The 25,152-nt window shown below is 47.4% G+C and overlaps 2 protein-coding genes across 10 annotated transcripts in view; one reads left to right on the plus strand and one right to left on the minus strand.

Moving 5' to 3' along the window:
- Positions 1-25,152, plus strand: part of LOC105418387 (ABC transporter F family member 4-like) — a 239,284-nt gene that overhangs the window by 36,273 nt on the left and 177,859 nt on the right. The window lies entirely within an intron of this gene.
- The window catches only part of anos1 (anosmin 1), a 38,539-nt gene continuing 25,715 nt past the window's right edge, over positions 12,329-25,152 (minus strand). The window contains exons 7-14 of the mRNA XM_003961816.3: positions 24,094-24,299; positions 22,542-22,686; positions 20,926-21,072; positions 17,848-17,936; positions 16,683-16,854; positions 15,827-16,047; positions 15,022-15,163; positions 12,329-13,450 (exon numbers count right to left, since the gene is read on the minus strand). Coding sequence (XP_003961865.1) covers positions 13,392-13,450; positions 15,022-15,163; positions 15,827-16,047; positions 16,683-16,854; positions 17,848-17,936; positions 20,926-21,072; positions 22,542-22,686; positions 24,094-24,299 — 1,181 coding nt within the window. The 3' untranslated portion in view covers positions 12,329-13,391. The remainder of the gene's footprint in view (positions 13,451-15,021; positions 15,164-15,826; positions 16,048-16,682; positions 16,855-17,847; positions 17,937-20,925; positions 21,073-22,541; positions 22,687-24,093; positions 24,300-25,152) is intronic.

Here is a 25,152-nt window from a genome sequence, read left to right on the forward strand (position 1 = left end):
TTTGGAGCCAAATCAATGCTGAACTGGTTTTCTAAACCTAAAGTAACCTGATGGGGAGATGTTCCAACCTGTCCAGCTGTCAACCTCTTCATGGGCCAAACCATTTCTGTGAATAAACTTGGTGGTCTCCTCCAATCTGGTTAAAAAATACAACAAACTAGTCAAGGACGATGTGATGGCAGATTTGTGACCCCAACAATATCAAATCTAAACAACTGAAAGGATCAGTTGGTCATGAAATCTGAAATCTTATATTTCCTAGAGTCTCATCATCCACGACCGTCTCCTCCTGAGAAATGAAGTCAAAGCTGTGTGTAGGATCAGAATGAGCTGAAGCACTTTACAAAAACAACTGGAGGGCAGAGGCGGAGCGAGCGCTGAGGGTACTGGGCCGAGGGTACGAGCGAGCGTTTATGGGCCGCCGCTGTGGCTGAGAAAACAGCGCAGCGATGAGTGAGCCGAGCCAGGGAAGATAAACTGCGTGGTGATGAGCTCCGTGGGAGACAGGGCGGTGGAATCAGTCTGCAAACAGCACCGGGGGAGACGGCGGAGGGGCGGCCACGCCCTCACCCACGCCCATAAACAATAAACTCAAGAACCTTTCAGCCCGTTCATGTCTGATCACGTCTCTGCCCGCTCATTATGAATCAAGTGCCGTCAATTTGCACTCCATTATGTCTGATAATTCCACTCATAATGTGCTATTTTGGCAACAGTGAAACAGACAATAGCACAATATGAGAGCCGCATAAACTTCTGTCAGGTACGAGAACCCTTAAACACCCGAGTGCCAAAATCACCTGCAAACAAATGGAACAATTGGGTTTTTTTTCTTCTTTAAATCAGTTTTATGCCTTCTGTTGGTTTGATCCATTGAGTGAATCAACTGTGTATCCATCACTTTTGGTCACTTTTGCTCAACTGACGTCTTATTTTACAGCATCTTTTAAAAATCCCAATAAAAATAAATCTCTAACAGAGACGTCAGGCAACTTGAAAGAGGCGCGCTGCCACAAATAAATGCGAAACAGCAACTGGATTATTATTGTTCTCGAGAACCTTCACTTCACTCCCGACACTGGTCACAAAGCTGTGCCTCTCCATTCACAAGTTTGGAAATCCTCCCCCCGCTCTCACAAAAACATGTGCTCCGTGCTGCTTTGAGGGCCGATTGCGTGTTGTGTGGTGTCCAGACTCTTCGGCCCCGAGCTTGGCTCCGATCGGAACAAGCTTTCCGGTGGTTGGTGTTGGAGACCCAGAGGACCTGAAGTCCCCTCTCACCACCTCTGCCTCCTCTTCACTCCAAGCGCCCAATATTTTCACACGGTCGAACCCATTCATGATATTTGCAGTCTTATCTGTGATTTCGTAAAAGCTATAAAAACAGCGTGTTTTTCACTTCTGTCTATTGCTGATAGAATGAGTTCGCTCAGCATCGGACTGGGTCAAACCCAGTCCTCGCTCTGTGTGTGTGGTTTGGAAATGACCAAAGTGCCAAGACACTTCAGGCATGTCCTTTTCTGGGAGAGTCCAAGGCTGGGATCAGCTCTGTCCGCTTCTTCCTATTGTACAGGCGTCATAGCTCAGGCCCCTCTGCCCTCATAAATACACCCAGAAGGGAGTGATTATTCCTCAAGATGTGAAGACGAGGCCTTGCCATTTCATGCCTCTTTACGAGTGTTCTGGCACGACCGGCGGTTTCTCCTCACAATGCTTTTGTGCCTCGTGCCTGATGGGACGACCCGTCCGCCCCCCGGGTCACGTGTCGCAGCCGTCTCAAACGCAACCACACTGCAGGTTTCTGTGTTTGTGTCACCAAATTAGCAACCGTGTTTGAGACTGTTTGTATTTAAAAAAGCCCGCAGCGCTGTGGTCGGAGCGGCGTGCCCACGTTCTGCCGTGTGGCAACACCAGGGATTTATTTCCCTCTAATGTGAAGCTTCTCGGCCACGTTGGTGCATTTTTGAGGAGACCAATTTGTCCCTGGATTGTGAAATTAAGTAATAAATCAGGACTGTGTGCACGGGACGCTGTGAGCGGTTGAAATGCGGGCTTTGGAAAAAGAGTTTAAAAAATGCGTTCTGTCATGAGAGACTTTTTTTTCCTGTCTTGGAAAGAAAAAAAAAGCCAACGCACAAGTCTGTCATTTTAAAAAGAAGCTTTTGGAAGTGAGTTTTATGTCATCTTTGTCCCCACTGATAAGATTTTATGGCACAAATCTACAGAATTTGGAAATGATAACAACATCTGACTCATTCGTTCCTCCATTTCAACATTTCCAACATTTCATGATAAACAGCCATTAACAAAAAGCCTCAAAACGCCTCTTAATTGTACCTTGTGATTAAACAGAAAAAGGCAGTAATAGTAAATATTGTTGCTTAAATATTCCAAGAGTTTTCATTTTTACGTTCACAACACTGAAGGAAACTTTTCAGCTGCGTCTACAGTCAACACGGCTGAGATGAAATCATGGTTACTCATCTCCTCGGTACCTATCATTTTAATTAGATTGCAGAAATGCGACTGGCTCTTTTCCCAGACCCATACGTACAGCATCAGCTGCACAAGACCAGGCTTGGAAAATGTTTATTTTCCCAAATTCTAAATGGGACCCTGGGGATATTATCCTTTATTCCACTTTGTCTCTCACTTCAGACGCTGCTGGGAATCAACTGGCACGTTTCTCCGGGTCGACTGGTCCCGCGAACAGCTGCAAACGCAGAAAAGGCTTATTATATAACAATCGGAGCTGGGTATCGCTGCTTTTAGGAGGTCTTTATTTAAGACAGACAGAAGAATGGAAGCACTTTAGCCTTTTGTTTCTCAAGGTCCCACCTCTTCCAACAACAACAACAACAGGCAGGAATGTGCTGGCCTCCTACCTACAGACTCCATAAATTAAAATGTGCAGACGAATTACTCACAATGGCCACGCAGATAAAAAGAAAACGAGACAAGGGAAATGTGAGCTGTGTGTTTAGCAGCATGCTCTTTGGCTCTCTGGCTCTGGCTCTTATTACTGTGCTGCTTCCCGGTACTCCTCAAACAAACTCTCAACCCTGCTTAATTAAATCCTCAACTGAAGACGTGTTTGTGGAGAGAAAGGAGATATTTCGCACGGAGAACGCTGGCGACACGGACGACTCGCGGGTCTCTGTTTACCTAAAGATGGCCGCCCTCGTCCCGGCGCAGATTGTGTCTGTGTTCGTTGGCTTTAGAGAGGCCGGAATTATTTCAAACAGTTTCTTTCCCCTTTAACTTTGGGGCCATGTTGGATACTTTTTCACGCCGCTGCGAGCTGACAGTCAGATGGAGAGCCAGGTCCTACGAGCAATTGAAATAGCTGAGGCATCCAGGATTCCATACCTGGCATTGTGGGGGGATTTTATGGCACTAATGAGGCATCCCTTTTACTCCGGTCAGGAGGTGTTTCCCTGGAAAACACAGCGTGTTTGATTTGCGGGCAGCTTTCACCACCTCTAATGAGTCCTGTCTGTGAGACACTTGCTTTCCAGCGCCAGGTCGACATTTTCTACTTTCTGCTGAGTTTGCCCGCGGTCAAAATATGCAGCGTTTTTCTAATTGACCACTTTGAACTCGCTGCCACGTTTCGCTGCCACCTGCTCCGCATTACCGCCCGAGGAACAATCGCACTCCTCTCCCCGGCAGGTTATCAGTCTTAGTTCAGATTTAGCTTTTCGAGCAGCTGTTCATGGTTTGGATGTCATCGCACGCTAATGCGGACAGAAAGAAGTGTTTAGGTCCATTTGATATGAAGTTTAAAGGCATTCCTCCTGTGTTAGCATCCGAGGGATTTGTTCCAAGTCCTAAAAGCCACAGAGTAAATCACGTATAACACTCGTGTTTCAGGGACTGAGCACAGCAGAGAGGGGAGCCTTCGGCGCTCGGCGACACACGTGTTGTGATTGACACGTTTCAAGCGGGATTTTGCTGGAGGGCCATGGGCGTTTGTTGGGACTGGAGCCCAAACACCTGTAACACCAGCTAGATCCAAAAAAAAAACCCCTTCAGAGTTGCTTTCATTCCGCACTCTGCAGCAGAGAGCTTTCATCTGCGCCCTCAGCCATGCTTTCAGTCATGTTTACTGCCCAAAAGCACCAAGATGGTGGGAAATCTGTCCTTTCATTCCACGTGCTCGGGCCAAATACTGTCCGTTAGGCGGAGCTGAGTGCAGCAGGAATGCGGGAGGGATGGAAGCTCCAAAAGGAGTGTGTTCGCTGTAATGAGAAGCAGACGAGAAGAACCCTGCTGCCGCTGTTGTTGTGCACAGGTTTGGATTCCCTGCAGGCGACAGAACCATGAATATTTAAATTGGATAAGGCTTCCTCTAAACATCAATCAAAAGCCAATCGATTCAATTACTGACCTCATATCTGAGCTGCTCAGCCGACAGCAGCTTCTAATGAGAGGAAGAATTCTGCCTGTGGCATCAGCAGCCATGTGGACAATGAGTGCATTAAAAACAGCCCCTGGATGGTGAGCAGAACCTTCGGGAGGGGCATTCACGGGATGTTTATTCAGTGACACTGCACTTGGAAGAGAGTCAGAAAAGAGGTTTTACCCAACCCAGCGTGGATCAGGATACAGAAGAAAAATTGCGGCAGAGAAATATAATCCTCTTTCTTGTGAAAGGAAAAAAAATAGTTATGAAAGTTTAATGCAATTCAATATTTTCTCATAAAGCACGTTGAATAGGCTCAAACTCAAAGGCAGCTTCTCCCCCCGAACACGTTTCATCCTTGATAAATGCCAGAGGCTCACACTGTTTCTTTTGTAGGAGAAGAACAAGAGAATGCACGAAAGAGAGCCGAGGAGGGGGGTGTGGGGTGGGGGGAGGGGTGGTGGACGTTTGCATATACAATCATCTGCACGCTAGTGTCAAAAAGGAGCAAATGAAATAAGCAACGATGTTTCCGGACACCTGCTCAAAGGCATCCTGGCAGCTCTCGGCCATGATGATCCACGCTGGCAGTGGCTCAGGTGATCTGAGGTGCGTTACCCAGCAGCTCTGATCGTCCCCCAGGTCTCTGGAACCGCAACGTGGCCCAGGCCGGCGGAAAGGCCGCGCTTGACACAAACCTGTCCCCCGCTAACAAGAGCCAGACGCATCAGCCAGAGTGCTATTTTTGGCAGGCAGCACCGCTCTTCTATAAAAGACAGACCTGCAGCCGGGCCCAGAGGACTACTAAAGCAAGCTACTTTTGTGATTAGTTAAAATAATGTCTGTAGTTTGTGTTATCTTTCTTTCTGTGGTTTCCGGTTCTTGATTTGGCCTCGCTGATTGAGTTAATTGAGGGTCAGAATGTTGCAGCCATCAGCAAACATCTGAACTGGTCTGAAGGCGCAGAAATGAAGGCGATGGATGACCAACCAATATGCTGAACACAGCACTTTGATAAGTGCAAGCTCCACATTAGCCAAATGAGTCTCTCTGCAAGCGATGATTAGCTTAGCTTAGCATAAAGTTCTCTGAAGACTGCAGCAGCTGAGCCAAACACCAGCCAGAATTCAGAACTGCCCGATTTGATGGCCAAACACTTATCGGTCAGCAGACCATCATCAGAGGTCTCATGACAAATTAGCCGTGAAGAAATATGAGCAGCTGAATGTTTTGGAATGCAGATTAAACCCAACCAACAAATCAGATTGTTTTTAAAAAAAAGCTCCATCATATTGTCATTCATGCCATTCCTAGTTTGATCACATTAGAAACACAGAAGACAAAAGGTTTCATATTCTTCAATCAGGGCTGGATCAGACAACCAGGGATGATTGAATCATGACCCAGTCTTGTAGATATTAGTGTACGAGGGCCTGGATGGAAGCCCCGGGCCCTGACTCTGAAACACTGCTCACAGGCTTGTGAATATTGCAATGCTTAAATCCTCAGAAAGACTGAGATGTTAAAACAAGCTGCGGTTTAGCAGGATGTTCTATCTGTAGCCTCCGTGGTGAACATGTCACTTGCCAGCAGCAGCTTCAGATGTAGACAGAGTCTTATCAGTCTTCTCATCTTTCAGCTCGAAAACCGAGCAGGCGAGCTTTCCGAAAGCGTTCCTTTACTTTGTACAAGGTTTTTTCCCCCCTCATCTCTGCATAAGTGATTAGAGGGTTTCATTGCCAGAGCTGCAACGTTCCTGTGACAGTTGTGAAATGCATTGATGGAGTGTTTCATGATGTGGATAATTGATAGTGTGTGAGGATAATCAGAGCCTCAATCATCCAAAGAACCTTCAGCTTCTTTATCAATGGACGTTCCCACAGACGGTGTATATCTGTTATTAGTTTGACTCCGTATCAAAGCCTGATAAGTTTGCTCCTACATGAGATTAATTGAAACGCACTGTGGAGAATCGCTAAGCAGATGATGATAAAATGTTGTCGGGGCTGAAGGGAATCTGCAACGCATTAGGAGCGCCGCTCGGAGCAGCAGATGAAAAGCTCTGCCCCATATGAAAGGAACTGCCGGGGAGGTGAAGCATTCTCCTCAGGAGAAATCAAAAACACTCTTTCCCCACTGGCGCGCTGACAGTAACGCAACGAGCTGTCAGTCCGTTTTAATCGAATTACTGCCATTTTTCAACCAGTCTATTTAAAAACTGGCTGACACAAGACTTTAAGATCAGGAAAGTTGCTTCCCGTCACGCCTGCACCATCTTTCATTGTCTCTGGAGCATCTGAAGGGTGTTGGCAGCATCGGGCCGCAGTTCCGAGAAGAGCCGGGGGGGAGACGACGAGGACACATCCGGGACACAAAGTGGCCTCTCTAAAAGGTGCTGCAGCAGCAGAGGTCCTGCTCCAAACAAATAATGATGGTGGCGATGATGATGATGATGATGATGATGATGATGATGATGATGATGATGATGATGATGATGATGATGCATTCATCACCAGCTCTTGCGTCAATTCATTTAACCGCAAGCACTTTAAAATATGCTGGTGTGGCCTTCACATGTCAGCGTGAAGGAATGGGGCTGAACTCAGCCTGGAAAATGTGCTCTGGCCCTCCATCACGGGTGATCAGAAGCAGATTGCGACCCAAAAAAAATATCCGATAAGTAGCCGCTAATGCCGTCCATCACGCTGGTGGGACGTGTTCCGCAGCCACGTCCCATCAAAGTGTGGAAAAGGGAGAAGGTCGTCCTTCCAACCTTCCTAACATGGATACCACATTTCCCCCCCGAGTGTCGTAAACATGTTGCGGACCGAGCAGGCGCGGAATCGCGGCGGATCGCCGAATTCCCTCAGCACGTTTAAATCGTCGGCGCTCTCAGCACCTCCACACGAATGGAACCGTTAATGCTGCGCCCAGAGCGCTACATCATAATCCAGACTTTACGTTTTCAGATCATCATTTAAACTCTGCTGCCCTAAAATGCTGAATCAGCCTGAGATAACTGAGCAGGCCGGACCATCGATCACCACGGTCCTCCATCTACGCACAAGTAGTCACGGTTTTACGACGTATCCTCCACACTGTGAGAGTCATTAAAGACCATTAAAGACTCGTTAGGACTTGATTACTGATTGTGTTGCAAAGATATTGAAGAAACTCTGATATGAGTTTGTCACTGACATGAAATGAAAGTTCCTCTATGATCATGACGAGTATTTGATGTATTGATGTTCACACCTCGGCCTGACGCGGCGACGTGGGCCCGCCTCCCAATGGGTCCACGAGGGGCCGGTGCAGCGTGGTTTGGGTGTCAGTCGTGGCCTCGGGCATGTGTGCAGCAGCTCGTGCGCGCTCCCAGAGTCGCCGATGTCCAGAGATCAGGAGCGGTTGACTTTCACCAGTCAGGCCCCCTGTTTGACATCGTGTTTTTCAAATGAAAGCCAGCTGCCCACTGCATCAACATTCATGCACACACACACACACACACACACATCCATACAAAACTCATGGACTTAAGTATGTCCAGATTCTCATGTACGCCACGGGCACTACTGACCTGCTGGTCAACACCGCCGTCAGTGGTTTGTATGATCATCAAGGGAGGAAGTGTGTGTGTGTGCGTGTGTGTGTGTGTGTGTGTGTGTCTGTGTGTTGGGGGGGTTAAACGTGTTTAATATGTTAAAATAAGGAACTATAACCCACATATGTCAGCTTCAGGATCTGCTGACAGTGGCTGTTCTATACAAGCTTATATAAGCTGTTCTTTTACACTGGAATCGATTTCATGCTCCCGGTCGTGGATCATTTCTAGTTTTGTGAAGACCCCCCCCCCCCCCCCCCCCCCCTCCCCCATGCAGAGTAATTAGCTCTGACTCTTTTAATGTGTCCATCACTAAAGTCTGAGCCAGATGTCCCAGATCAGACGGCACCTCTCCCTCTGATAAGGAAAGCTAACCGCGTGCTAGATGCTAACGCGTGTGATCGAGCCTGGGAAGAGTTTTCGCTGCTCTTTCCTCTCGCTCAGCTCCACTGCAGCCTAATGAGGGGGCAGAGGTGCTGAAACATGATGTCGGCAAATAATTCAGACGTTTCCACTCGTGCGCTGGCTGCCACCCTGGCAGAGGTGTCCTCTCATCATCATCAGTCAGTCACTGAACCTGCACGCCGCCCAGGTCTACGGCGGCGGGAGAACAGAAGGACGTTCTGCTTCTCTCCCCCTCTGAATTTTTCATCATCCTCTCTTCTGGATTCCTGACCTGTGACCCCTTTCCCTTGTCTCGGGGTCCTGGGTTCTGCCGTCCGCCCTCCCGGCTACGCGGTGACCTGTGAACTTTGGCTCACCTCCGAGGCTGGGCGACTGACCCCGCACACTGACTTCAGAGGAGAGAAGAACTCAAGACGGAAAGTTGCCCCCTTCACAAATCACGCCCCGGGGAAGTGGCACTAAAGACGCTGACAGCAGCAAAGAAACGTTCCCAAACTTTCCTGCAAAGCGTTCGGGACATTTATAAACGCTGGATTCAACACAGGGAAGAGATGTAAACTTCCTAATTTAATTCATTAGCCAGGTCACTCGGGTCAGCGGGTGTTTATTGCCAGGAAGGGGCATTAAGGGGATTAACGCTAATCAGAGGGGATTATAAGCAGCTATTACCCGGGTGGACGGTGCTTTTCTGGACTGATCTCTTTGCTCCTGGAGAGGGAAGTTTGGTTTTCAAAGAGGGCTCTGGATAATGGTTCCTCTGGTGATGTTTGCTGTGTAAACATAAACATACTGGACCTCTCACTCACCTTTGACCCCAGCCATAAAGTCTTTCAAACAGGGAGCAATTACTGGTCCTGGGTTTAACGCACCATCTTTCACGGTGCTTTGCTAACAAAAACAGCTTCAGCAGCCGGATCTGAAAGTGTGTCTTTACCTTTTGTCACTGGATGTGTTACATTTTCTTCATTTCATAATAAAAACAGAATTTTTTTTTTTTTAACACCCCGACTTACTTAATTCTAAGCTTTTTAGGTGCAAGTACCAGTCTGAAATGGCTCAACCTTGCATAAAAGCTGGGACCCAGCTTGTGTTGTGCACCTGAATGGGTTAAATTTCAAGTTCAAAGAAATAAAAGTCGTGCTTCACTTGTAGATTTGTTTCCACTCATATCTTGATTTTAATTGATTTTCTTTATGATGTTTTAAATAATAAGTTATAAATGTGACCTAACAAAGGTAAAGGGCAAATATTAACCACATTGTTTATACTGCTTGTAATTGGGATAAGGTAAACATCTGTTCAGTATTTTAACATAACAATTTTAATAATATGAACATTACACAAGGGTTAATTTAATTTGGTAGAAAAACACTATCTGAGGCCCATGTAGACGTCACGTGTTGTCCTGGTGTGTGTTTTCTCTGTTTTTCTACCAACGTCCAAATCAGTGTGACTAAATTGCTTTAACGTGAGAGGGTATAGTGTGTGTATGGTGTGTGTGTGTCCTGTGGTGGACCCGTGAGCCACATCCGCTTGGCCCAGACCCCCTTTGACCCTGATTAGGAATACACGAAAGGGCTGAACTCCTGAGAAGGTCCCCCCACGTGTTTTCATAGGTTCTCACTGGGATCAGGAGGTGCGGTGTGTCTTCATCTCCGATTCTTGGGAGACGTGATTCAGTCCTCCCGTTTACGTCGGGTTTACATCGAGATGAACTCAGATGTAAATCGCTGCTCTCTGACGCGACGTCAGCGTTAATAAAGATGAAGAGATTCAAGTTATTACAGGGCTTTGATTGCAGTGGGGTGTGAGCTGCTGACACGGTTCCCGTCAGATGATGGTGTTCCGTGGGAAAAACGCACATTTGCTGATTGCTTCGACCTAAAACGGTGAATCTCCCACCTCACCCACGCTTCAACGGCAAAGTTTGCTTTTCCGGGCACGAGAGACGCGAGAAAATCAGGTTTCCCTGTGGAGCAATTTCTGCCCAACTGACTGAATGAGAAAACAAACACCGAACGTCTCCGTCCTCAGATGTTTTTCTTTTTTTTGGACGTTCTTATGGAGCTTTTTTACTTCAACCAGCAGAAGAACGGGGAGCCTGTCGACGCCGCCGTACCTCTAGCGCTCGTCTGAGGCGGGCGCGCATGTTCTCAGGTCGGTTCCTGTCTTCTGGTCTTCATTAGACTTGGACTGAACATCTGACAGAGAGCTCCTTTCATGTGTCCCCTGCCTGGTCCCGCTCACCAGAGCCTAAGCAGAAACATGCCACTGCCCAGGGCAAGGTCAGGTTTCTCACCATGCCGGGGCATTAAAGCACCACGGCCTTTCCTAATAGAGGCGGGGGGGGCTCATCAATCTTATAGACATGATATTCCATCTCATCTTATAGGGGGGCTACAAGCGCCGGTGGAGGCGGTGCACGTGGGAGTGATCTGAGCGACGGCCCCATGATCTCAATGACCCAAAACTCACGAGAGCGAACGTTCTTGGGGTTACGCTCGTCACCCCTTCTTGGCTTTGCGTCTCATCCTTCAAAGGATTGGACCTCTCACCAGAACCTACAGTCCACCCACCTCCTACAGAGTAATGGGCTCGGCTGCCCCGCTTCTGCTGCCGATCGATGAGCTTGAAATGCGTCTCACGTGTGCTCGCCGCGTCATTAATCTGCAGGAAGGATGCGTCGAGGTCAGGGGGCGGCCGGCAACAGGCCCTGTCTTTGTTCTCAGGCTCCACCGGAACCAGCACGCAGTTCCAATGACATGAGCGTTCATTTTACGCTGCAGGCAGGTTAACCTGGCGATGGGAATCATTCAGTGATGCAGACTTGATGCCAGACACGGTGCACGGTGACCAAGTCCTCAATGACCTTTGGGCATCCCAGAGGCTTTTGTAGCGACGGCTCGCCTGCTTTTCAGCCCCAGCATTTCTTTCCCGTTCCTTTATGCCCTCTGAGACTTGGACATCTTGCAGCACGTCTCAAAAGGCTCTTTTGGAGGCCGTTTTGTTTTGAGGTTTTCACACTCGAGGGCCGTGGTATTTGCTGGCTGCAGACAGGAGCTGTGACGGGCTGAAAGGGACGAGGGGCCGGGCCCGCTCACACAGAAAGGGACATTGGCTGAGCACTGGCCCTCGCCCTCCAGGAAAGGGAGAGGGATTAGCGTGCGCAGACCAAGAGGAACTAATCTCCCGCGACATAATAGAACTGTACATAAACAACGTCCCTGAGAAGCGGCGAGCAGAGCTGTGACTCTCCGAAGAGTCTGAGCGTGTGAAAAACAAGGACACACAATTAGCTGCTGCAGGCCGGAGACGTGATTCTGGGATATCTCATAGACAAACATAGAGCTCATTTCAGAATCAGACATGGGCACTGCAGCTCTGACGGCAGATCCGGATGCACCACAGAGCAAACATGTATTTGTCTACTAGAGAAACCTTTTTTTTTCCCACTCCCACAAAATAAAAAATGAAATAAGCGCAGTGATTAAAACCTTATTCTGGCTGCTAAAAATAGAAGAGTCCCAGCATGAGTAAACATCAGCTTCAGGTTTTCATTCAAACACTTTTCCCTCATTCTGTGACAATTCCACTTTTTTTTTTTAATGGGACTCAGAGGCAGCAGAGCAGAGGAGGGATTTAATGCTCCTCCAACACGCCGGAGCTGTGAGAAGCTCTCTGTGGAGGGGTGTCCGACCTCAGCCATGCCAAACGCACCCAGGCTGCAAAAACCAGATGACCTGTTTATTTGCACACGCAGCGCCAGCGTCGGGGGCTGCTGAGCACAGTCCCACCGTTGGGGTGGGGGGGGTGGAGGGGGTTACAGCCAAAATAAGCAGCAGCGAGGGCCAAATACTCCACGCTGCTAAACAGTTGTCTATTGACTCCTCCCGGCGGCTCCATTAAAACAAACAAGCAGCACTGGTTAGGGATTATTTTATTACTTAGCATTTTGTACAGTTTCTACCATGGAAAAATAACATGTAACATAACAAGGCTGTATTTACAATTCCATTTTTACAAAATGTCTTTACAAGATTGTTGTTTTGTTTTTTTTGTCCTTTTACTGGTTCAAAAACTTGAGACTAAAGCACGCACAAAAAATAACAAACAAACCAAAGGAAAACAAACATTCACACACATCCAAACCAAACTTTGTAACACACACATAAATAAATATAGACATTCACTGACTGCTCCACAACAAATATTTCTACAGCCAAGAACATGTACAATTCATTTCCACACGAGTTATAATTTCATTAATAGACATTACGTATTACTCCCAATATAATTCTTTGTTAATCTGTTAATGGAATATTGCTAACATAATGTAAAGAGGTAACACAGATGTCATATCATGCCAACGGAAGGCTAACGCTTGTCATGCAAAACCATTACGAGCTTTCAATTTGAAGCAGGGGGATTCATTTACAGCTCGAACTCAAACGTACTACATGCGGCGTACTATGAAATATTCGGGGTTAGACAACAATGACTTTTGTTACATTAGCAGTACTGGTTTATTGCCTAAGCGCCTCTTTAATGGGTAACACAAAATAAATAGATGGAGTTCTACTTTTCTCACGTGGTGAACAAACAGTTGTTTTACAGATCTAACATGTCGTCACATCTTTTTTTTCAGGTGTGCAATATTTTCATAGCACGAGCTGCTCATCTCTGTAGTCGATATCTTGCTGAGGACAGTGCGGTTCAACGTTTTTACAGACTTCCTGAAGGTGGGGGGGGGGGCTAAACTGTGTGCTGACTGAGGCCGAGTAGGTTTGACTGTACAGAAGGACCAGCCTGGTGACGCGTGTTGGGGGCAGCCCGGAGTGGATGGACCCAGAGCTCACGAGCAGGAGGTCAGTTCATGGTCGGGTGCGCTGTGTTAGTATTTGGATCCACACGTTCCTTCCCTGGCAGACAGGAGCAGGGAGCCGCTGGTGCTGCTCCCCGCTGGGTTTGCCTCACCGTGCAGCTTCAGTGTCTCTCTACTGTGGGCTTCTGCTGGTGAGCGTGGTGCTGCCGGAGTCTGGGTCCTGCAACAAAGACACATTTCTTTAATATGCGCAGCCAAAAAGTGGACGGAGCCAGTGAATAATGGATTACTGTTTAGAAATAAACCTTTATATGACTCCCCCCCATCCATTTGCCCCTTAGCAGTTTGGGAGATTCAAATGTTTTTTAATATTTATATAAGATTTCAAAGAAATTCAGCAGACAAACAGAACTCAGCGAGATAACAGCCCTGTGAGGTAAGCACAGTTCAAATTACAGGGGGCACTAGTAGGGGGGTCTGTGTCCTTTAATTAACTTGGAGACCCCCACCCTCCCAAAAGGGGATGGAAGAAAATCCTTCATCTTCTGCAGAAACCACAATATCTTTGCCCGAAATCCTAATCTGAATAATCTTGTAACCGTGTGGAATCCCCCTGAAGTCAACTCAACTCGATTCCTCCAGCTTCCACAGCCTGAGCAGCAGTGGCAGAAGGAACTCCGATTTATCAGGAAGAAACCTTGAGCGGGACCCTGCTGCTCATTATTATTGTATATCAAAGTTCTGCATTAAACTACAGTTATTGTGCAAAAGATCATAAAAAGATTATAAATATAAAAATAAAGAGAAACAATGAGTAACGCCATTTTATCAACGTAAGGACGAGGCGGGAGGAGTTGAAGTTGAAGCAGCCAAAACAAGCAGTTTTTGTTCTACAGGCTTCGAAATGGATCAAGTGGAGAGGAAAAATCTGTGCAAACAGTTCAATCTGCAATCAGGTTTTATTAATCACCGACCACCAGGAAACGAATGCACCAATTTACCGCACTTTTCTGATTAAAAGTATTGAGTGAAGTTAAGTTGGGTGTTGCTAATGGTGCCCGTGTTCTGTGGCTGGCAGAGAGGCTTTTGCTGCTTACTGGGCTCCATCTGTCTCCCAGAGAAAAAGCTGAACTCAAAATGTGTAAAGAAACTTTCTGTTAAAAATACGCTGACTTTTAGGCAGCAGCTCTTAAATGTCAAGAGCTGCACAAAATTCCACTAACATTTAGCTTGGTGACGTGCAGGTAGCGTTCCGAGTTTGCAGCGTTTTTCATGCACTGGAAGCGGCAAAGCCAAAGCAGTCCAACCGCGTAAAAGGGAACGATGCTAAAATGCAGCAGGGAGCTTAATGTAATTAAAGCCAGATAGAGGAATATTTGCACAGCCCATAATAGCTGTGAGAACTGTGTTGGTTTGCTTTCGGTGTAAAAGTTTAAAATGGTGTTTTTCAGCAGAGTTTGATGCCAGCCTATTTCTTGGCTCCGAGTAGTTTCCACGCAACACGTCATTTCTTGAGCGATACAGGTGCCAGTGGGTGGATTTTGTTACCAGCGCAGAGCCAGGCTAGCTTTCCCTCCGTTCCCAGTCTTTGTGCTGGACCAGCTGCAGACTCCAGTCTCGTATAAAGCAGACAGAAAAAGCCGTATTCATGCTCAGACTGTCTCCGGGAAACAAATAAAATCACCAGGACTGTCAGCGCCGCACCGCCGCGACTGAGCAACAGGCAGGGGTGATACCAGGATTCATCAGGGTGATAACCATAGCAACAGCTGACAGGGAGTTATTACTCACGGTGTTGAGTGACTGGTAATATGTTGGGGGTCTGGAAGCTCTTGACGGTGGCAGGACCTTCCCCTCCTGTCGTTATGACTTGCACCTCCAGCCGGTAGTAGGTGGAGGGCCTCAGGTTGGAAACCACAAGCATGTTGTGATCCTGCAGAGCCGGGGGGGGGGGGGGGGGCATTAGACAAGATATCAGTAGACGCACAGCAGAACAGGCCTTTGAAATCGACGGGACGTGAATGTGAACAGGCTGTAAACCAGGATGCTATCAGCCGCGCGGCTGCCTGTGACCACGACAGACAAAAACAGAGACTGTTTTCATAAGCTCTCCGTCTCTTTCCAGCTTGATAATAACGGCGGTGGGTGGGTTTTTTTTTTTTTTTTATAGATCAGCTCGAGCGGCGGGGAGGTGAAGGCTGAACGTATTGTTGATGGAGAAGATTACGTCAAAGAGGGCTCTTTATTTTGTTCCAGGGCGCTCACAGAGGATGAAAGGGAGAGACGTGCAGGCAGATGAAAAGGTAAAGGAGAAGTTCCAGCGGGACGCTCAGATCTATCGCTGCAGCCGTCTACGCGCCGGCGCTTATCGCCAGGCTTCTGCGCCGAGGCCACCTCTGACATCACCCCACCCCTGACAGACGAAATGAAATGCTGAAGACAGGAAACACTTGCAGCAGACAATTGAAGGCTGACTATATATAGCAGAGCCTGATCCCTGCGGTGCTGGAGCTGCAGCGTTTATGCTCATGTCAAAGGAGAAGGGGGGGGGGGGGGGGGGGGGAGATCAATGATGTTTTAATTAAATCCGACTTACTGGAGGCAGAATCTGGGACTGGGAGATGATGCTGTTGGGCAGGCTGTTCTGGCGGCTCTCGGTGGTGATCTCGGCCCAGGTGACCTGGAAGCCTGTGATGCGCTGGTGGGGAGCCACCCTGGAGACGCGCCACAGGAAACTGCCGGTGATGTTCGACTCGCTGATAGAGAAGGAGGCTGTCAAGTTCTCTGGTTTGGCCAGAACCTTGGGGAGCCCTTGAGCTGTTTGGAGAACGGAAGCCTCAGTCAGCGAGTTTAGACAGAAAAACACTTAAATGTTTTGGGAAATAAGTCAGTTAGATCGCTTGCCAAGAGTGTGATGAGAAGATTAATACCTCTGTTGTCTTTGTAGTCTCTCCTTTGTAGCTACGAGCCCTGCTAGAGCTCTTCTAATGGCATGTTTGATATGCTCTGCACAGCATGTTCTCCATGTAATATGCACAAAAAGTGAAGTGTTAAACTTCCAGGCACATTTACTGGAGACATCACAGTGACATGGATGATAAATGAGAAATGACGTGTCAACTAGTGAGCTTTAGGGCTGCTGGTTTGTGGGTTGTAACCTTTAGAAAGAGCCAGGTTACCTCATTCCTGCTATTTCCAGAGGATTTTTTTTTCTTTTTTGTTTTTTTGCTGTTTTAAGCTAACAAGCTGCTGGCTGGAGCATCTGCAACACAGTCAAGAAAGCAGGGCCTCTCTTTCCATCATACTCTTGGCAAGAAAGTGGATCCATGTATTTCCCAAAATGTCTAACTCATCATGATCGTCCTGATTAAAAGGTACTGCGGTGGCTGATTACTGTGTCTGCACTAATACAGATCCTTTACCCTTTTCTTGTCAAACAGTGGAGCGCTCACCTCCTTCCCCCGGGCAGGGGATGTGTCTGTGGGTCTTGCTCCTGATAGTGGCGCAGGATGGGGTGAGGAAGGTGGTGCTTTCGTCCTTGGAGCGTCTCTTGGACTTGAGCATGTGAACGGTGACTTTATACTTGCAGGAGAACAGCAGGCCTGGCAGGTTGATGTAGTTCTCCTGGGCCAACAAATGCATTATTCAGCCTTGATGACTTTGACATGTCACCCAGGTCAGGTCCCATGGAGCTTCAGAGATAATTAAATACACAGCACTGGGGCAGATCACATTCCCACTAAAGGCCTCAGAAACATGCCCCACATTAAAAGAGCACTTTGATCACCCACATGGTCGGGGTTAGACTGCTATTCTTCTATTCAACTCACAATATAAATGGCTTTTTTTTATATCCCTTCCATATGTGGGAAAACAAAAGGTCCTGATTAAGAAGAAGCAACCAAAGTGAAATCTGGTGTAATTTGAAAGACAATGGCTTGTAAATCCCCAATGACATGCAACAGTTTTTATATTTACGCTAATTTCCAAAATCAAATCATGTACAATTTAACCAAAAACACCCCGCACATGAACAACATGCTGCATATGTGAGGAGATTTGGCTTTTGCAATAGCAATAAAGCTTTCCTACATTAATCGCCAGTCCCCCGAGAGGACAGCGCTTGTATATTCTCTCTGATATGCTGCAGCTTTGATTAAAAGTGAATGAAGCTCACATGAAAGCACAGGCCTGGAATCCATCCCACTCATCTATAGAAAGTAGATGTACATTTCTTAGCAACCGGAATGCCGGGTCCTAAGGAATGTGGTAAATAGCCAGGTCTCTGCCATCACCGATCAGCCTGAACCCAAGCGTTAACTCCGCAGGCTCTCCCAAAACTTCAGCCTCAAGTGCACCATAAAGGGAAGCTGGATTCAGGAGCGTGACTGGAGTGGCTGGAGGTGAATGATCCCCCATTCCGGGAACCATTGTTTGAGTAAACGTGCTTTCTTGGCCGGCACATGCCTCGCCGCAGGACTGCGTCACAATGCTCAACACACCGGCCTGGGATTTGTTTAGCACACATCGGTTGTGGCTTCCTCTCTAGAGCGGTGTTTTTTAGCACCAGTGTCCTCGGATAAAGACCACGAGCAGAGCAGACGGGTATGAACTGACCTGCGTGACCGATTTCTCTGGGCCCCGGGTCTCGTTGTGGCTGCAGTACTCCGGCAGCCACTGAACGTGGTAGCGAGTGACGCTGGGGTCTGCAACAGAGGAGGCACTCATTATTGCAAACCACACTTTCATCATTCAGAATAATCCATTATTAAGAGCTTGTACTATGACCTAAAAAGACTCTCTCATCTTGGTAAATTGTTTCACTATGTGAAACATTCTCTGGTCCCTGAATGCATCACGTCCTGCTTCTTGGCTGTTCTGGAACATCCTTCCTCTCTAATGGACCACGCTCATGGTTTGTTTTATCGGTAACATTTATAAATCACCGAGTGAGGTTTAATTTAATGTTTTCTGGCTTCATTAAGAGCGTGGCACGTTAATGAGCATGCAGTCTCATTTATCCTCAAACCTGCAGCAGCTGGTTGATCGAATAGAGGTGGATGTGATCCTAATTTATGCAGTTATATAATGATGGGATATGATGAGGGTATTTATAATCTGATAACATGCTCTAGCAGAATATCACATCATTTTTTCTTATATGACCACAAGTCTTCAGATCACATTTGAGATTCCATTGACTGCAGGTCAAAGGCTCAGATATAGAAAATGAAAGTCTGAGATGGATGTGAGATGGATGCACGGCATAAAGCCCAGGTCTCCCCTTCTGCTGCAGCTTCTCGGTCATTTGGTGTCACAACTAATGAGATTTTTCACACACAAAAGACGTGAGTTATGTATTATCTGTTCTGAGGAAACTTCAATATTTTTCCCCATATTAAATTAAAAAGTGTTCATATGAAGCCTAGAGTGCTGCTGCTCTGATTGAAAGTAATGTGACGCCTCTGCCCCATGTGAGCACTGATCAGATTAGCAAACGCCAACATGACAGTCTGACAGGATTATCTGATGACTCAGTCTCGATCTGAGATGGGAGATAAGTTTCCATTATTAAAGATGCTCTTATGAGTCATTATTTAAACGGTTTTGCTAAAATATGAAACCACAGCTAAAGATAATTGAAGTTAACACAGTAGTAATGAAGAAAGACCAAACTGTTAATGATGGATAACCTTTCCATGCCTGTCCACTGTTGCTTGACATGACATGAGGAGCAACTCCTGGCAAAAACAGGATTTGTTTGGAACAATAAAAGTTATTTTACTTGAATAAGGAACCCTTAATAAATAGTTCTACTGAAACTTGAGGTCCTCCCCTCTGGAGCTGTTTGAGACACAAGTTTTTTTTTTTAAAAATCAGCCACACCGGCGGTGCCATGGCGACTCTCCCCTCAGCTAGCAGGTGCACCTTCTTTGTGTTTGCTTGACGTTGGATGTTACAGTGTTGGAGTGTGTAGGTTTAACTGTAGGAACTACTTGAATGAAGTTCTTGTGGTGCGTACACACCGATGGAAACAGCTGTTATTTTTACAGGAGCACTGAGGGTACGTGAGTGTGTGGCCAACAAGAGGTTGCTAATGGATGCTGTGCTGCCCTCATCGGCCAGTTCACATCAAATCCCAGCTCCTACTGGTTGTGTGGACGCGACCTGGAGGAGGCGACCGATTCCTACAACTGACAGTCATTCTGACTGGAACACACCTGCACAGGTCCATCGTAGTTCAGCACTAGAACTCACCAGAATCTGCTTCATTTTACACTAATCTGTTCAATATTCATTCAACTATGTCACTAGGAACTGTGTAATACCCAGATTAATAATTGAGTTATGCTACATTTGCCCCTCAGCGCGGTCTCGGGTTGTAGTGGGGAGATAAAAAGGGCCCTTTGAAGGCTTAGACACAGATCTGGCACTACGTGTCCCTGAGGTCTTTGGAAGCAGAAAAGAGGAATTACAGTGAACCGGGAAATCGGGGAGGAAAAAATAAACACGATAAGATTTTCTGGATCTGACAGAGAAGGGAAGTGAGATGTGGAAGAAGAAATAGGACGTGAGAATCATGCAGTCGACAGGAGATCAGTGGTGTTTGATTAATCACTGCTGAATGGAATCTTCAGACGGGCCTATTTTCTGGGTGCCCGGACCACAAAAGATACATTATCTGGATGGATGGACGGCTTCTGGAGACTCAGCAGAGGTTTAGGCTGTTCAGGATCACAGAGAGGAGGGAGCGTTTAATGGTGGTGCAGCTAACCTGTTCCTGTCACACAAACCAGATGCCCCAAAACTCCCCCGGGGCATCCGTCTGTCTGTTCACAGCAGCGCAACTCTGGCCTCAAGGTCACGTCCTCAGACCATTGAGGAGCACCCGACGCAGGCCGTCGCTGCAAACAGGACACGGAAGGAGGCAGGACGGGGATCAACCCCACTCTGTAACACCGAGAATCCCCGACCATGCTCCGTCCCCTCCAGCATCGCTGCGCTCGGCCGGTACAAGCCAAACTCGCTAACAGCTCTGGGCTAACGCCATCTTCCCTCTCGCACTGATTCAGCAGTTGGTGTCTCACCAGGCCTCTCTCTCTGCCAGGGCTTGCATTCCTGACTCCAAGATGTGGAGTTTGGCTGAGGCGATGACATATATTAGTAACATAACATAGACCAGCGAATGGGATTTGACAGGTTACCCTGAGAGCATGGCTTTCAAGGTTTCCATATTTCCACTCTGGTAGGGTTGGGGAATGGACACTGGGACAGACATTCCTATAGATTTTAACCCCTTGCGGTGCTTCGACCCACGGCCGACTGTCCCGAATGACATCAAGTCTTGTACAACAAAATGGTCCCATTCAACACTACTGCGAGAGCGCGGATCCATTAGACACAGCTGTCAATAGATCCCGTTGCACGGCTAAGCTCTGTGTGTTTATTGTGCTTTACCAAACAGTGGCTCTGCGCTCCCAGTCCATGTGCCAGTTTGTGAGAACATGTGCAGAACTCACATTACCCAGCCACTACAAAGACACATTGTTTCATTTATTTCATTTGCACCTAATGATACAGCACTTATGGAAATAATCTGTTGATTGACTGAGTGAGAACCCATCGTAATACTTGGCACGCACCAGTCACACACACACAAACCAGCCACAAATGAGTCAAAGCGTGGGTGCTTACCTCCACGGTTCTTCCAGTAGACTCGGACCTGCAGCTGGCCGTCCTGGTAGAAGGGCGTGCCCACCTCCAACGGGCCAGAGGGCCGCTTGGCCAGGGTGGAACCGAGAAGGGATACCTCCTCCTTCTTTGACTTTAGCACAGATTTCACTGGGAAAAGATCAAAAAGCAAAGAAATATTTGCTGTTGTAGCTAAGACACAGCATTAACGGTGTTGTGGCAAACTCTCCAGCATGGTAACCAAAACACACATTTCTTTGTTAGGATCGCAGCACTCACAACATTTTCTTTATGCATAAGTCTGGCGTTACTGGATGGGTAAACACAGCGCTGAGACTGCCAAGGTTAGAGGTTCAATTCCCTCTAGAGCCACGAATACTGTAGGGGTTGGTCTGTGTTTCCTAAACACACTGGGACTCCAAATGGATGCAGATGTGCTCGCAGTAGACCTTGGCTATTCCTGCTTTTTTGTTATTCTCATGATGATCGTTTGCCTGAAGTCTCGCTGCAATTAAGGGAATTTTAACTTGAAAAATACAAACAAACACAAAAAGAAAAACCCTGCCAAGGTGGTTGCTCCCACATGGATCTTTAATCACAAATCTACAGTTCCATTTCTTTCTCTTTTTTTAACTCAGGTGCTGTGTGATCCCGTGTGAGACCCATAAGCTGCATTTTAACTAAGAGCCTCAGTTCTGATGATTACGGAACGGCACGGTTTGGAACACAACGCCGTGATCTGGCTCCGGTTTCAGCTGTACGATGTGTGTAATAGTTGGAGAGAGCTGTGGCAGCCACACATCAGGTGACACCATGACAGCGTGACAAAACAGCCAATAAATCTAATGACAAAGGAGGAACGTTCTTTCTTTTGACCAATCAGCTCCATGTTGTGGCACCTCTCACTATTTCTAGCAACATATTTATCTCTGTTTCTATATTATCTGTGTTCCAGTTCTTTAAGCAGATGGTTGTGATCAAGCAAAGCAGGGCCCATGTGAGGCGCTAAAGCCCAGCTGTGATCTGAGCTGAATGCAAGCACACTCACACAGAGCCAACCTAATCTTTAGGGTTTACACATTTTTCACATAATAGTTTAGCATCAGCTGCTCATCTGTAACTTTGCAGTAAACATGAAATGCAGCACAGGATTAAAGGAAATAATTAGCTAATAGGGTGCAAGGGACTTGTGCAAAATAAACAGTAAAACTGCGACTGGATGAAGAAGAATTTTCCTTTCTCTTTGCTGCGTGCACTATGCAAACAGACCTGCCTCAATAGAAATGTGGCCAGTGAATTTGTTTCGACAATTCATGGAAAAGATAGGGAGATATTTCCCCCCGAAGCCACATGTCAAATGTGTCATGGTCTGCTGTGGTTTGTCTGGCTAAAGCTGAGCTCCAGCACCCAAATCTGTGCCAAAAGCAAGTGATATTTCACAAAATGAACGACATCTTTAAACTGTGAGCACTTACAGATGAAATTCAAATGAATGCTAAACTGAGCAAGATGGATCCTCTGTGGACCACGATTATTTGGTAGCTAGTATTGAGTCAAACAGCAGACAGCAGCGAGAGTGCTGACTGACCGGCAGAAACTGAGGGGCCTCTTTTTTTTACCTGACTCGTTATTCTGGGCAGTGCTGAACTGCAGAGAAGCCTTGGAGCTCTTCAGACGCACTTGTCCCCAGTACGTGACAGCCTGCAGCTCCACACTGTAGCTGCTGTTCTGCTGCAGTCCCTCCAGATCCACCCAGCTCTGAGCCTGTGACAACAGAAAACACTTGTATGAAAGTTGGCAACGCATTATTACCGTACTGTCATTTGTCCCGCTCCTACTTCCAACTTAGATCAGCTTTGGCTAAACTGGGCCTGAGGGAAAGCCCTGATTATTAGGAACACATGTGGAGCTGAAGAAGGTACCACGGTGAAGAGACAACCGTCAGGGACGCGTCAGGGATCCGTGTTATCAGAGCCTCCCAGCGCTTCCTCGCTGTGTTTGACTTGCAGCATTCCACCGCCAGCATGAGCTTGATGAGTTCTTGTTATTGGCTGTGTGTGTTTTGACATTCCTCTACCAGCAGGCTGCTTTCAAAGCCCCAAGGTGCCAAAGTGGAAACCAGTAGTACATGTGTCAATAGGTGTCTGGTGTCTCCCACCTGGTGACTCATCTGCTAACTATCCCATAAACTAATTCAGGAGAGGAGCAAAGAGGCGTGTGGGGTTGTCTAGACGATCTGTCCATCAGCTCAGAGCGTTAATGAAACATTCTTAACAGGCGCGTCAGGTCACACAGCGGCGCCGTCTTAATACAGGTCTTATTATAAGGCGAGTCAATATTGCAATGACAGTCATTACTCCACAGCCTGGCTGTTCCAGGGAAGCAGCAGGAATCTGAACTCATTTGATAAAATGCAATGAAAATATACACACAGGCTGTGATTTAACCGATTTATATGAAAAGTAATTTGAGGTTTTATCAACTTGAGCTGTCTGGGTTGGACGATCGTGCACATCTCTCCCTGCGCTGGGTTACGTCCGCCTAAAAATAGACTTTTTATGTGATCTTATCAACAAATCCCTGAAATAAGACGCCTGGATTTATTTTTCATGGGGCTTGAATGCAGTCAAAATGTTTGCTGACAACATCCCTGGAAGATTCTGCTGCTGTGCAACAATGTGAAACCTGAGAGAAACAATCTTAAAGTTACTTGAAAAACTGATGCAGAATCACACTAACAGCCGAATCTGCACACAAAAGAAAAGCCCAAGCACAGTCACGGCAGCATGAAAGCCATGCAGATGGAGATATTTAGGAAAACAGCCCTGGAAAGCATGATTTATCCCCATAAACGAGGCTATTTATCACACTTAATGTGGCTTCCTTCAAAGCTCGACAACAGTGCACCTAAGAGTGCTTTCACCAGCCTGAGGAATTAAAACAATGAAGAGCAAACTGGATCAATCTGTGTGACTGATGGCTCTGCAACCATAAATGCAACTCCTATTGTACGCCTGCTCCTTTTTCCACAGTGGGATATTTACACTAGAGCCGGTGCCAGACAGAAAGGTGCTGAGATAATCCTGGACGAGGCTCCATATGAAAGGACGGGGGGGAAAAAACGGAGAGAGAGAGAAAGAGCGTGTCACCGAGGCAGGGTGAAAAGATTACCCCGTTGGTGGTCTTCCTCCGTTTCTTTTTGGATGGCACCATGGACTTGGTGGGCACGGTCCAGCTCCAGAACACTTTGTAGTGATGTATGGGAATATCGGGCTCCTCCGGCAGGGTCCAGTTGAGACGGGCCGTCACCGAGCCCTCGTCGCCTGGCGTCACGCTGGTGATGCGCAAATTGCTGGGCCTGGGAGGGGCTGCGGGATCTGGGGAGGTGGCGACAACAGCGAGAGTGTTAACAGCCTTCAGGACCTCGCATATGCATACATTTGGACAGTTTATCCAGCATACATAATTTTAAAAACAGAAGAGACCAGGACGCCTTTCAACACTCAAGGGGTCCCACTGCCGCTGGGGGGGTAATGACACTATGTAAAGTAATTAGTGCTGCACTGATGCTCTGTCATCAGATGTTATGACAGGTGTCATGTCGGGCCTATGACAGCGTTCAGCAGGTCAGGGGTTTGCAACCACATGGCGCTCACTTCAGCTCCTCAGTCAACATTCCAGTGCTCTAACTCTATGTGAAGCTCTCCTCCACCCCCCCCCCCCGCCCCCCAACCGCTTTTCCCTATCCTGCGTCAGCTGGATGAGAAAAGCTCTCTAATGAGAAAATGACTGGTGCCACGGCCCAGTTGGCCTGCGCTTTCTTTGCCCTGGTCCACCTGTAACACATTTAATCTTATCCAAATCCACAAACGGACACCCCGATTTTTGTCCACACCGGCTGAGCCTGGCTGCACAAGATAAATAAGCAATCAGTTCGAACAACTTGGGCAAACAAAGTAGCAGTTGTGCAAAATTGCACTCAGATGATACGTCGGCGCTGTATAAACAACAACGGCACGGCAGAATGTGCAGAGGCTCATCAGATCCCTGACAGCTCCCATCAATCTATCAATGTTCCTGCGCTGATTGGCTTGATTGGAGATTGGTCTCCCTCCCTCCAGCTGAATCCTCTCCCCACCTGGTGTCTGGCCCCGTCCCACAGCCAGACAGAGGCCTGGCTCTTGGGAGCAACGGTCTGATGGGGGCTTGACAGGACAGGCCAGCGCGCGC

The sequence above is a fragment of the Takifugu rubripes genome, chromosome 1 (genome assembly GCF_901000725.2).
Source record: "Takifugu rubripes chromosome 1, fTakRub1.2, whole genome shotgun sequence".
In the NCBI taxonomy this organism is placed as follows: Eukaryota; Metazoa; Chordata; class Actinopteri; order Tetraodontiformes; family Tetraodontidae; genus Takifugu; species Takifugu rubripes.